General features: G+C 48.2%; 1 protein-coding gene across 3 annotated transcripts in view; it reads left to right on the top strand.

Annotated features, from left to right (window-relative positions):
• The window catches only part of PRPF40A (pre-mRNA processing factor 40 homolog A), a 67313-nt gene extending 55323 nt beyond the window's left edge, over positions 1-11990 (top strand). For all 3 annotated transcript variants that reach the window (XM_073545632.1, XM_073545630.1, XM_073545633.1), the window contains exons 21-27: positions 1228-1365; positions 1608-1703; positions 1977-2063; positions 8891-8990; positions 9193-9254; positions 10397-10546; positions 11420-11990. In XM_073545632.1, the coding sequence (XP_073401733.1) occupies positions 1228-1365; positions 1608-1703; positions 1977-2063; positions 8891-8990; positions 9193-9254; positions 10397-10546; positions 11420-11512 (726 nt within the window). In that variant the 3' untranslated portion in view covers positions 11513-11990. The remainder of the gene's footprint in view (positions 1-1227; positions 1366-1607; positions 1704-1976; positions 2064-8890; positions 8991-9192; positions 9255-10396; positions 10547-11419) is intronic.
• Positions 11991-13146: the final 1156 nt, after the last annotated feature.

The following is a 13146-nucleotide window of genomic DNA, read 5'->3' as shown; positions in this document are numbered from 1 at the left end:
AAGTATCTTACACTTCTGTAAAGCAAAATGGCAGCGCCCAGTGGCTGCAAAAATAATTAATAATAAATGAAATATTAAAGTAAAAAAATTTAATTTTGTATTAAAAATAATTGTTTATATAAATCATTTTTAATACAAAAAACAATTGTGGCGCCTTCCCTTTAAATGTTTGGCAGCGGCAAGGGTGTGCCGAGTGCCTGTGCTTGGTTTGAACAGTCATTTTGTGCTTTTAATTCTCAGTCTCTCAATATTAACCCTTTTAGCACTAATGTTCCGGTCCTGTTTAATTTGCCAGGGACCATTTCTTCAGCCTCTGCTCATCATAGCTCTCAGTGAGTTTTTTGTAGACAGGAAAATGAAAGCTATTATAAACCAATTCTATGTTCTCGGGGCCCACAGCTCTTGCAGAAGCAAACTGCTCTTAGTAGATTGCAAAAACCTTAAAGGTGTATTTCCATTTCCAAGATCCTATCTCAATATGTAGTAGGTTTAATAATATTAGGAAATACCTGGAATTAGAAGTGTTGTATAGTTCTTCTGATTAGCTATGTCACTTTCTCCATTTACAGGGCATTGCAGTAGCTTGGGTATCCGTGGTTACGACCACTAACAGCTCACTATAGGCGTGGTCATAACCATGGATACCTAAGCTACTGCAATGTCCTGAACATGAGCAAGGTGACACCGCAGCCAATCAGTAGAACTATACTACATTCCTAATTGGAGATATTTGCTAATATTATTGGGATCAGATCTTGTAGATGGGAATACTCCTTTAATGTCAGTTGGTGGCTTTTAATTAATTTTGTTCTAGGCGTGTTACGGTAATTTATTTTTTTATGTTCTGTTTCTTGCCCTCCCCAGGTCCAGTGCTGTGTCTCCACCACTGCTGCAGTGATTATGTACAGGTTGCAGCGGTGATATTATGCCAACGGTACTGCAGCCAGTCACTGGGCGACCTGCGGCTTGTGCTGTCTACATCAGCTGAGCCGAGTGATTGGATGCAAGCACAGCTGATGTGACGTGACCGCTGAAGACTGCACACAATCACCGGAGCAGTGGCGGAGATGCAGCGCCGAACTCTGCAAGGGGAAATAACAGATTTTAAAACTTTTATTAGTTTTACTAGTTTTAAAACTGATAAACTTTTTCTATAGTTTAAAATAGAAAACTTTCTAACATGTAATTGTTGTCTGGATGTTCTGATATTCTGTCATTTGCTTGTAGCTTTTAGAAAAAGCTGAGGCTCGGGAACGAGAGCGTGAAAAAGAGGAAGCCCGAAAAATGAAGAGAAAGGAATCCGCATTCAAGAGCATGCTAAAACAAGCTGCACCCTCTATCGAAGTAGACTCTGTTTGGGAAGAGGTAGGTGTTTGTAAAGGAGATGACTAACATCATCTTGTTTCAAGAAAATACAAGGAAACAAATACCAGTTAAGTTTGTGTCATTACGGCATATGGACAAGCGGCTGAAATTTTTTTTATCACGTCAGTAGAATCCTTGTGGATTCCTGCAAGATCTAATCAGACAAATGAAAGAATGTCAGATATTACTGCAACAGACCTGCCACATAGTCCTGTATTTGCTTTTTTATTTTTTTTTTCCAGGTACGGGAGAGGTTTATTAAAGAGGCAGCATTTGAAGACATTACCCTGGAGTCTGAACGGAAGAGGATATTTAAGGATTTTGTGCATGCACTCGAGGTACGATCTCCTTTATGTTTTTACACCAGCGGGAATACATTAAGTATTCTATAATGAGTGAAGTGGCAATTTTTGTGTCATGTGCTATATAGCCAAGTAATCTAAAACCCGAGGTTAGCGGATAGTAATCTGCTGCTTGACGGCCTTTTTGATCAAAAATACAATGATTTGCAGCCACAGACTTTTCTTATGATTGGAATATTCGTAGCATATATTTGACATGCCTCATCACTTTGCACTTAATAGATATTTGCTTTCATGTCTCTTCTACAGCATGAATGTCAGCATCATCATACGAAAAATAAGAAGCATTCAAAGAAGTCTAAAAAACACCACCGCAAGAGATCGCGGTCTCGCTCGGTTGGTACTGGTTTAATAAACTGCTGATTTATATGTAGTTCATATATTCCTAAACCCCAAATGATTATCCCAAGCTTTGCTTTAACAGGTTAACAGCTGTGGGCAAAGCCCCCCTACATCCATAGCGGATAGCTTCTCTATAGTCTGATGGCTCCCCTATAGAGCCATGTTCCCCTCCCCACTGTGTACACTGCGGGGGGTAATTCATTAAGAGGTGCTTATGACTGAAATCTGATGTAAACCCCTTAAGTTGCAATATTTTTTTCTGCATTTGCCAGTGATGTAATGGAAGCGGTATGCAGAATTTAAGTGAAGCAACATTTTTTTTTTTCTTTATCGCTTCATTGGGGGACACAGAGACCATGGGTGTATGCTGCTGCCACTAGGAGGCTGACACTATGCACAAAAAAAGGTTAGTTCCTCCTCCGCAGCATACACCCCACCCACCGGCAGGAATTTCTTCAGTTTAGCTTAGTGTCAGTAGGAGGTGGACACGGTCTTTTATTAGACCCATATCTACCTCGGTGTGCATCGTTCCTTTTCAGGGTCCCAGAGGGATACAGTGTGATCAGTCACAACTGTACTCCCACAAAGAGACTGAGTACGGCGTGTACTGCCACCCCGTATCCTCATGGCTCTCCGCAGCAGGACCAGGAGCTTTGCACAGGTGCGTGCCAGCTATATGGATGGTCCTTGCCCCCCCCTCCTCCCACCCACTCGCCTACCAGAGCCTGTCGGTCGGACAAGGCGCGGACACGGGGGAAAATAGACTCAGACAGCGTTGGATTTAAAAGGTACCTTTATTGAAGACGCCACTGGAGGATTCTTCGGAGCGGCACAGGGCAGTGTCGCAGGGTCCTCAGCTGCCTGCGCCTCCCGGCGGCCGCCGCATTTTCTATTGCGCCACGTGCCAGGCCCCGTATGCGGTGCGGGCCTTGTCCCCCCCACCACCTTCATTCTTAGGCGGGCGTATCCTGAGGTTTTTTTTTTTTTTTTTTGGGCGGCGTTTTCTTCTTGGGTGGCCGCAGCAGCGCTGCCGGACTTCCGCGCTAATTTAGTCCCCGGCTCATTTTGGGCTTACTTGGCCGTCGCGGCCACGCCCCCCGCCCTCTCTCATAGGTGGGCTGCTCGCCCGCCCGTTCTAGGACCACCCACCCTCCTAGCCTGTAGCTGGGCAGCGGGCGGTCTTCTCTTCGGGTCAGGCGGATAGCTCCGCCCATCTTCTTTGCTCCTGAACCGCGCGTTCCTTTTACCTCAGGTTGCCGCCATCTTTGCAGCCGGATGCCTTTGAGGACAACGGACAGCGGAAAGGGGGTCCCTCGTTATCCTCTACTGCGGTCCTGCAGCTCAGACGAGCTGGGCACATCGCCTTTCGGGACACCGGACCGTGAGTAGCTCTGCAACTGCAGACTGACACCCTCCTCTGCCTTCTGTCCCCCAACCTTCCGGCATCTCCTCCGGGGTTCTTTCTTCTTTTCTTTCATTATGTCTAACCCCAAGGCGGAACGTGCCCGTCCGCCAGCACCCATTGGAACTTTGGTCAAGTTCTTTGCATGTTCCTCTTGTAATCGCAAACTTCCCTCAGGTCAGCCCACTCCCCCTCTGCTTAGACTGCACTAATCCCATTCAGCCTGATGCCGTCTAGGAACCATCTATTGCGCCACGTGAGAGTGAACCCCCCCATTCCTGGCTGGGCCTCTTCTCTATCACAATCACTGGCGGACCTCACCAGGGTGTCTCAGTCCCTAGTGGCCGTTCTTGATAAGTTGCCCCTGGACACTTCTGCAGGGTCCAGCAGGTCGCAAGGGGTTCCATCTGAGCCAGCCAGCAGAAGCCGCAAAAGACCCAGGCAGGATCTCCGACCGGAATCCTCTCCTGACCTGGTCTCTCCACATAGTCCTTCCCAGCAGTCGCCTTCCCGTGCCTCCTCACCCGAGTCAGGTGAAGCCTTCTCGGATGTATCATCCGAAGAGATTTTAGAGCTGGTTTCGGACCAGGACGCGGACATGAAGGTACAGAACCTCATTGCTGCGATTAACCACACCTTCGAAATCAGAAGACTCTCCTGCGAAACCCTCAGATCAGGAGGTTTCGTTCAGACAGGCAGAAACACCTTCCAGAGTAGAGTCTTCGCCTCCCACTCTGAGTTTGGCAAGATCCTTATCAGGAGAGAGAAAATCCAACCAGACTCTTTCAAAGAGGGAAGCACCTCGGCGTGCTGTATCCATTTTCAAAAGCGCTCACCGACAACTGGTCGGCTTCCCCCTCTCTAGACGCTTCCATGTCCAAACTATCTAACAACACGGTCCTCCCGATTTCAGGTGTGGCGTCACTAAAGGATTCTAATGACAGAATTATAGAATCCTTAGCAAAGTCAGCATTCGAAGCGGCGCTAAGCCCAGCCTTCACTTCATCTTGGTTAGCAAAGCCCATAGCTACTTGGGCGGAGGATCTCCGCAAGGGCATCCTAGATAAAGCCCAATCGGAGCAATTGGCTGAACTGGCTAACCAGATCTCCCATGCAGGGGATTATCTGCTCTCTGCCTCCTTGGATGCCGCGTCTTGCGCGGCTCAGGCGTCCAGCAACGTGGTGGCAATCCGGCGTACAATGTGGCTCAAGGCTTGGCAGGCGGATTTGTCTTCAAAAAAGTCCCTTACCAATCTGCCTTTTCAGGGAGCGCTGAGAAAATGGAAACTTCCACCTGATGAAGACGGATCCTCCGTTGAAACGCGCTGTGGTTTAAACCCATCTCTTGTCTGAGTCTCTTTTCTGCGCTCCTAAGACCGTTTCCATTTTCTCATTGCTCCTATCCTCCATTGGAGGTTTTTAGCTGGAGCTGCGGTGGAGACCTGACATTTTTGTCTGCCCCTGGGTTGCTTCCTAAGCGCTCCTCTATGACCACTTATCACTGTCTTTTTCAGGGAGCGCGTCTCTTTGGATCCCAGCTGGACCAGATTATTAAGGACGCCACTGGAGGCACAAGTTCCCTCCTCCCTCAGTCCAAGCCTCGTAGGCCTCCGCTAAGGCGTCAGTTTCGGCCCTTTCGGTCTTTCCGCTGCTTCGCTACAGCAGAAAACATTTCTAACCAACAGAGGCCGCAGGCACGCCAGGATAGAAAGAAGGTCTCCTTCAGACCCACTCCCTCCTGGCGATCTCACTCCTCCCAGGGCAGATCCTCCAGGTCCACATCAGCATGACTATCAATGAAGTCCCGAGGGTCCTTCCCAACTGGGCGGTCGACTCCTTTTCTTCAGAGAAGTCTGGCTTGCCTCAGTAGAGGATGCTTGGGTCACGGAAGTTGTATCAGGATACAAGATACAGTGTTTCTCGTCCCCGGGATTGTTTCTTCGAGTCCCGACCTCCAAAAGACCCTGCCTTAGTTCCAGGTTTCTTTGCATCCATCGCCTCTCTCCTCAGTTCCAGGGTGATTGTGCCCGTTCCCGAATCAGAACGTTTCACAGGGTTTTATTCAAACCTGTTTGTAGTGCCGAAAAAAGACGGTGCAGTTCGTCCTTTCCTGGATCTCAAGTTACTGAACAAGAGGGTCCGACTGCGTCATTTCAGGATGGAGTCTCTTCGGTCGGTTATCGCTTCCATGGAGGCGCAGGAGTTCATGTGTTCAATAGACATTCAAGATGCCTATCTACATGTTCCCATCTTTCCCGGGCATCAGAGATTCCTGCGTTTTGCGATTCACCAGGACCGCTACCAGTTCGTTGCACTGCCGTTCGGTCTCGCCACCGCACCCATAGTTTTTACAAAGATCATGGCGGCATTGATGGCCTTGTTGAGAATCAGAGGACTCGTTCTTTTTCCGTACCTCGATGACATTCTGATCAAAGCTCCGTCTTTTCACCAGGCTCGCCAAAGTCTTACCATCGTCCTCGACACCCTGTCCAATTTTGGGTGGCTCGTCAACAAAAAGAAGTTCTGCCTTGTTCCGACACAACGTCTGGTGTTTCTGGGCCTATTGTTCGACACTCGTCGATCGAGGGTTTTTCTCCCAGAGGAGAAGATAGTTTCTCTGCAGCGAGATGTACGATCGCTGCAGACCACACGACTTTCATCTCTCCGGACAACCATGAAAGTTCTAGGAAAGATGGTGGCTTCGTCAGAAGCGATTCCCTTTGCTCAGTTTCACTCCAGACCCCTCCAACAGGCCACCCTGTCTCTGTGGAACAGGTCTGTTCTTTCCCTGGATCGTCCAATTCGCCTTTCATACCGGGTCAGGCAGTCCCTCGTTTGGTGGCGGACGTCACCTCTCATTGCCCTAGGACGGTCATTCCTTCCCATTCACTGGCAGATTGTGACAATGGATGCCAGCCTCCTCGGCTGGGGGGCAGTGTTTCGCAATCACACTGTTCAAGGTCGGTGGTCGACTCAAGAGACAGCTCTGCCTATCATCGTCTTCGAGATATGGGCGACCTATCTCGCGTTCACTGGGAGAGACTTCTCAGGGGCCTGCCAATCCGTATTCAGACAGACAATGCCACAGCGGTGGCATTTGTCAACCACCGGGGGGGACACGGAGTGCCTCAGCCCTAGTGAAAGTGTCCAAAATTCTTCACAGGGCAGAGGTTTCAGTCTCCGCAATATCCGCAGTGCATTCCCGGCGTGGACAACTGGGCCACCGATTTTCTTAGCCGCGAGGGTCTCGCGACGGGAGAGTGGTCCTTACATCCGAATGTATTTCATCAGCTTTGCCGTCGTTGGGGAATTCCGGTTGTAGACCTGCTGGCGTCTCGCCTCAACAGGAAAGTCCCACAGTTTGTATCCAGGGCTCGAGATCCTCTCGCCGTGGGCGCCGACGCTCTGACCATTCCTTGGTCTCAGTTCGAGCTCCCCTACCTGTTCCCTCCCCTTCCCCTTCTTCCCAAGCTGTTGAAGAAAATCAAAGCAGAAGGAATTCCAGTCATCCTCATCGCCCCGAATTGGCCCAGAAGATCTTGGTTTGCGTACATCGTCAACCTTCTTGCGGACACCCCCTGGAAGCTCCCAGACAGGGCAGATCTGCTGTCTCAGGGCCCGATTTGCCACCCCACTTCTCGGCCGCTCAATTTGATGGCGTGGCTGTTGAGACCGAGGTTTTGAAACTATCAGGTTTTTCTGATCGGGTTATTCATACCATGATCCGGGCCAGAAAGCCATCGTCTTCCAATATTTATTACCGTACTTGGAAAGCCTATTTCACTTTGTGCGAGGCCAGTAACATTCCGCCCATGTCCTTTTCTCTCCCTTCTGTCCTGGCGTTTCTTCAGGCAGGCCTTGATGCGGGCCTTGCCCTCAGCTCTTTAAAAGGTCAAGTCTCGGCGCTATCCATTTTGTTCCAGAAGACGTTGGCCTCCCGTCCTCAGGTCATGCGGCTCCTCCGTACTGCGCGCCCGTACATCCATGAGATCTTAATCTGGTTCTCGAGGTTCTGCAAGGTCCTCCCTTTGAACCTCTCAGGGAAGTTTCCCCATCTCTCCTTTCATGGAAAGTAGCCTTCCTAGTAGCCATCACCTCCATCTGGCGCGTGTCGGAATTGGCAGCCCTTTGTCGTTCCCCTTTCTTGGTGCTCCACCAGGACAAGGTAGTTCTACGGCCTCCGCCTTCTTTCCTTCCTAAGGTGGTGTCCACTTTCCACCTGAATGAGGATATTGTTCTCCCGTCCTTGTGTCCGGGTCCAACTCACCCTCGGGAGCGCTCCTTGAACAAGCTGGACTTGGTCAGGGCGATGAAGGTCTACCTAGCTAGAACGACTCCTTTGAGGGAGTCAGACTCTCTTTTCATCATTCCAGATGGGGCGCGGAAAGGTCAGCCGGCCTCCAAAGCTACTATTGCTCGCTGGATCAGATCAGCAATTTTGGAGGCCTACCAGATCAAGCATCGAGTGGCCCCTCCTGAATTAGAGCTCACTCTACCCGGGCAGTGGGTGCCTCCTGGGCGGTGCCCCACAGAGCTTCTGCGCTGCAACTTTGCAAAGCTGCAACCTGGTCATCTGTTCACATGTTTGTGAAATTCTACAAGGTCCACACCTACGCTTCGGCGGATGCCAGCCCTAGGTAGAAGGATCCTGCAGGCAGTGGTGGTGAGTCCGCTGGCCTGATGGAAGTTTGTTTTCCCTCCCCAGGGACTGCTTTGGGATGTCCCATGGTCTCTGTGTCCCCCAATGAAGCGATAGAGAAAGCAGAGTTTTTGGGTTGGTTACTGTAAAATCTGTTTCTCGGAGCCTTCATTGGGGGACACAGCACCCTCCCAAGTTCTACAACTCCTGTTCTTATGTTGTGGGTTATGTACAGTTGAGTTGTCTGTTCTGTTTCAATCTATTCTGTTACTTCTCCTACTGCTTTCTCACTAACTGAGGAAATTCCTGCTGGTGGGAGGGGTGTATACTGCGGAGGAGGAGCTAACCTTTTTTGTGCGTAGTGTCAGCCTCCTAGTGGCAGCAGCATACACCCATGGTCTCTGTGTCCCCCAATGAAGGCTCCGAGAAACAGATTTTACGGTCAGCAACCCAAAAATCCTGTTTTATTGAACTTAATTGCAAAATAAATTACTTTTAGCCCAAGATGCATGCGCTTAACGAGTCCCAGACCAATTCCAATTTTATTAAAAAAAAAAAAAAAAAATGGGATGTGAGCGGCTGAATACATGTCTGCTCCATACTTTCTTTGAATCGGTGGGCACAGTTGTGTCCAATCTCCCCCCCCCCCCCCAATCCCTTCTACATACCTTTTTTTTTTTTGTTTTTGTTTTTCTACCTCTCTATAGAATAGCGTGATCCATACATATATTATTGACCGTCTTGAAAGATGTGTTCATTTGTTCATTCTTGAATTTTTAGGGCTCTGAATCGGAAGAAGAGGAAGAAAACCACACAAAAAAGAAAAGGCAACGATCAGACTCTCGTTCGGGCTCTGAGCATTCCACTAGTGGAGAATCAGGTATTTTCTCATCCTCTGTGCTGCAGTTGCGCGTTTTACATTGGAGTGTTTTCTAGCAGGCGCGGGTAGAACATAAATGTCGTAATTATATTCGTTAATTGAACTTGCACATTTTTTTTTCATCCATTTCCTGTGTGCCAAATGACATTTAATGGACAAAGCCCAAAAGTAACTTGTTTTCATTCTTTTTTTTTTTCCCCAGAAAAAAGCTACAAAAAGGCAAAAAAGCACAAGAAAAAGAGCAAAAAGAGGAGGCATAAGTCAGTAAGTAGTATTTTTTATAAGGCATTTGATGGAGTCTGTTTCCAGATTCCGTAGTATTGGTACTAGTGTTGGGGGAATATGATAATGGCAGATTAGACTACAGAAATTTGTCTAAGGAAAGAAGGGAAGGGTAATGTATTCATTTGTCATGCCCCAGTTCTGGTGACAGTCTGTGTGCCCGGTGGTCCAACCCCCTCCAGCCTCCATCAGGGCGGCTATCTTGGGACACCCAAACCACACCCTGTCCAGCTTCCATCGGGGTGGCCATCTTGGGACACCCTATTGGCGTGATCTCTTAAGGTGAGATCTTAGTGATTGCCCCTGACCTAATAAATATGAGCCAAGTGCATGCATAGAAGAAATACATTGGACACAGTCAGATGTGTTCTCTCTCGGCAAGAGCTGGCACTGAACTGATTCTATTAGTACAAACAAAAGATCGTGTAACAGTGAGGAAGAGGGCGTTGCACAGCTTCTGAGCAGCCATCATGTCAGTCTGTGATAGGTCCATGCTAGGTCTGTTCCATATATGGTCCTCAGTGTATCCACACTTCACATTCCGAGGATTCCAGGGTGTAGTTCCAGGATGTAGACGCCATTTTGCCACTCCACATATATTACTAGCTTACGTAAGGTTAATAATTTTTTTTCATTAGCTGTTCTCTCCTTCACACTAGTAGCTGGTAGATACTGGTATCGCCCTCCTAATAGGCACTGAGGTATGTTTGGTGCACGTCTTAAATCCAGAAGTAACCCACAATGTGTGAATCGGGACAGTGCACACAGATGCAGTAATCTTACAGAACGTTACTATGGCTCCAGTGACAATCCACAGCATAATTTCAGACCCATAAAGCCCTTTCTTGAGTGCATCAGGAACAGCTGGCTCTCCTTTGGAAATTTCTGTTCACAATACACAGTTTTATGGCTTCATAAAGGTCTTTTTCTACCCAAAATCTTGCATTGGATCTAGCGCTCGTTGCTGTCCTCAGACCATACAACCTCATCACGATATTCCGCTTAACCAGCGCTCTGCAGTCTGCAACAGCTGACGACCTGTATCAGTTGTCCGTCTTCCCAATTCTGTCATTATCTTCACATCTGTATCAGCAGTTGGGGTTTAAAATCTTTTTGTCCATCAGAATTCTCCAGAATCTGAAGTAGAGAAAGACCGAGAAAGAGAAAAGAAAGAAAGAGACCGAGAGAGAGACAAGGAAAATGACAGAGAGCGCTCAAGACAAAAAACTGATTCAAAACAGAAATCTCCGAAAAGGAAACCAGTTAAAGACTCTGTAAGTGCACGTTTAGTTTTTGAGATTTTATAGTGGATCTGTTGCCAGATTTTACAATATTACAGATGTTTTAGACCTAACTAGGCTGGTGTATGTATTTTGAGAGTCCCTTACAGAATGACTGTGTAATCCTGATAATTAGGATAGGCAAGAGAATTAAATGCATCCATTCTGTCTGCTGCAGCTTGTACTAAACAGCAGGAGATCGCAGCAGGGAGGAGGTACACTGAGTAGCAGGGTCCAGCAGGTCGCAAGGGGTTCCATCTGAGCCAGCCAGCAGAAGCCGCAAAAGACCCAGGCAGGATCTCCGACCGGAATCCTCTCCTGACCTGGTCTCTCCACATAGTCCTTCCCAGCAGTCGCCTTCCCGTGCCTCCTCACCCGAGTCAGGTGAAGCCTTCTCGGATGTATCATCCGAAGAGATTTTAGAGCTGGTTTCGGACCAGGACGCGGACATGAAGGTACAGAACCTCATTGCTGCGATTAACCACACCTTCGAAATCAGAAGACACTCCTGCGAAACCCTCAGATCAGGAGGTTTCGTTCAGACAGGCAGAAACACCTTCCAGAGTAGAGTCTTCGCCTCCCACTCTGAGTTTGGCAAGATCCTTATCAGGGAGAGAGAAAATCCAACCAGACTCTTTCAAAGAGGGATCGCAGCAGGGAGGAGGTACACTGAGTAGCTGTCAATCAAGTTGGGCTCGGCCAACTATATATTTAGTAAAAACCTGTAGTACAATGAATTTAGGCTCAATAAAGCTCATTGTAGCTTAGTTTGAACTATATATATGATGCACGATGATCCCTGTGGTTACGTTCAGTTCTTAACCTCCTCCCCCCCGACAGCTTATTTTGTTTCCTTATCTTTTGCAGGGTAACTGGGACACATCTGGAAGTGAATTAAGTGAAGGAGAGCTAGAGAAGCGGAGAAGAACCCTCTTGGAGCAACTGGATGACGATCAATAGGAACAACTCATTACCAAATACGTTTACAATAACAAGCGACAAATGCCTGATTCTTATAGTCTCTAGCAGGGAATTGTTCGCCTTCCACGAATCGAATCCGCTGCTCTCTGTACAAATAATTATCTCCATTGGAGAAATGTGTTCAGTGTTTAAAACTCCAAGTTGTAAATTTCACTTTTTATGTTTTTTCTTTTTCTCCCATAATATTTGCCTTAAGCAAACAATAACAGAATGTGCCACCTGATTTACTGTAAACCATTAAATTGATCTTGTTTTAGATAATATCTATTTATCCCCATTGGCTCTGGGCGGGCAGGGTGGGGGACTGAACTGTAATTCTGGTTTATGCAGAATCTTATTTTTTTATATTCCATTTTCTTTGCCGCCTTCCCCCCACCAGTGATTATTCTGTGGTAAACATTCTGCTGACCGGGCTATTTTTGTACATTTTTATGAAGTATTAAAGCCTTGTCTTTTAGTTTGTGCTAGTGTTTATTTATTTGACAATGGTTTTGTTTCTCATCTGTTTTACATTAGGAGGATGTTTTCATGGGCATTAGTTCCGAATGCTCATAGATGCCACCAATTTTAACAGCCATCTCATCCCCGCGAGATGCGATTTGTGTAATGCCAATGAGTGACTTTTGCAGCTGGGGCCTACTGAAGACACCTGTGTCTGCTATATTAGCACTCCTATGAAGTCCACCCAGGACTTCAGGGTGGAACATCAGTTATGCAATTCTACTGTATTGTAGTGTATTGTATTAACTATAAAAAAAAAATCATTCACACTTTTTTTTTTTTTTTTTTTTTTTCCAGAATAGCAAAATTAAAAAATATCTATTTGTTATTACCAAATGTGTACCGTACGAATCTGAAAAAAAAAATATTCATCCTATAAGACGGGTTGGAAACTCTTTTTCTGCCAAGGGCCATTTTAAATTTTATAATAGCGTTCGGGGGCCATATAAAATTGTTAACTTAAACATTAGCCAACTATATTTATTCACACATTTAAATATCTCCCACCTTATGTGATGGCTGTAATGACTTCTCTTTGGTGGGTCCCGGCCGCCCTGTCTGAGCAGTGGGTCACGGCTCCCGGCCGCCCTGTCTGAGCAGTGGGTCACGGCTCCCGGCCGCCCTGTCTGAGCAGTGGGTCACGGCTCCCGGCCGCCCTGTCTGAGCAGTGGGTCACGGCTCCCGGCCGCCCTGTCTGAGCAGTGGGTCACGGCTCCCGGCCGCCCTGTCTGAGCAGTGGGTCACGGCTCCCGGCCGCCCTGTCTGGGCAGTGGGTCACGGCTCCCGGCCGCCCTGTCTGAGCAGTGGGTCACGGCTCCCGGCCGCCCTGTCTGAGCAGTGGGTCACGGCTCCCGGCCGCCCTGTCTGAGCAGTGGGTCACGGCTCCCGGCCGCCCTGTCTGAGCAGTGGGTCACGGCTCCCGGCCGCCCTGTCTGGGCAGTGGGTCACGGCTCCCGGCCGCCCTGTCTGGGCAGTGGGTCACGGCTCCCGGCCGCCCTGTCTGGGCAGTGGGTCACGGCTCCCGGCCGCCCTGTCTGGGCAGTGGGTCACGGCTCCCGGCCACGCAGCCGATGACACCTATGTTATCAAGGCTCACCCTATGCATGTTACCT

This window comes from Dendrobates tinctorius, unplaced genomic scaffold, assembly GCF_039654945.1.
Source record: "Dendrobates tinctorius isolate UK_male_01 unplaced genomic scaffold, ASM3965494v1 ptg000143l, whole genome shotgun sequence".
NCBI lineage: Eukaryota > Metazoa > Chordata > Amphibia > Anura > Dendrobatidae > Dendrobates > Dendrobates tinctorius.
This window is presented reverse-complemented; position numbering and strand designations above follow the sequence as displayed.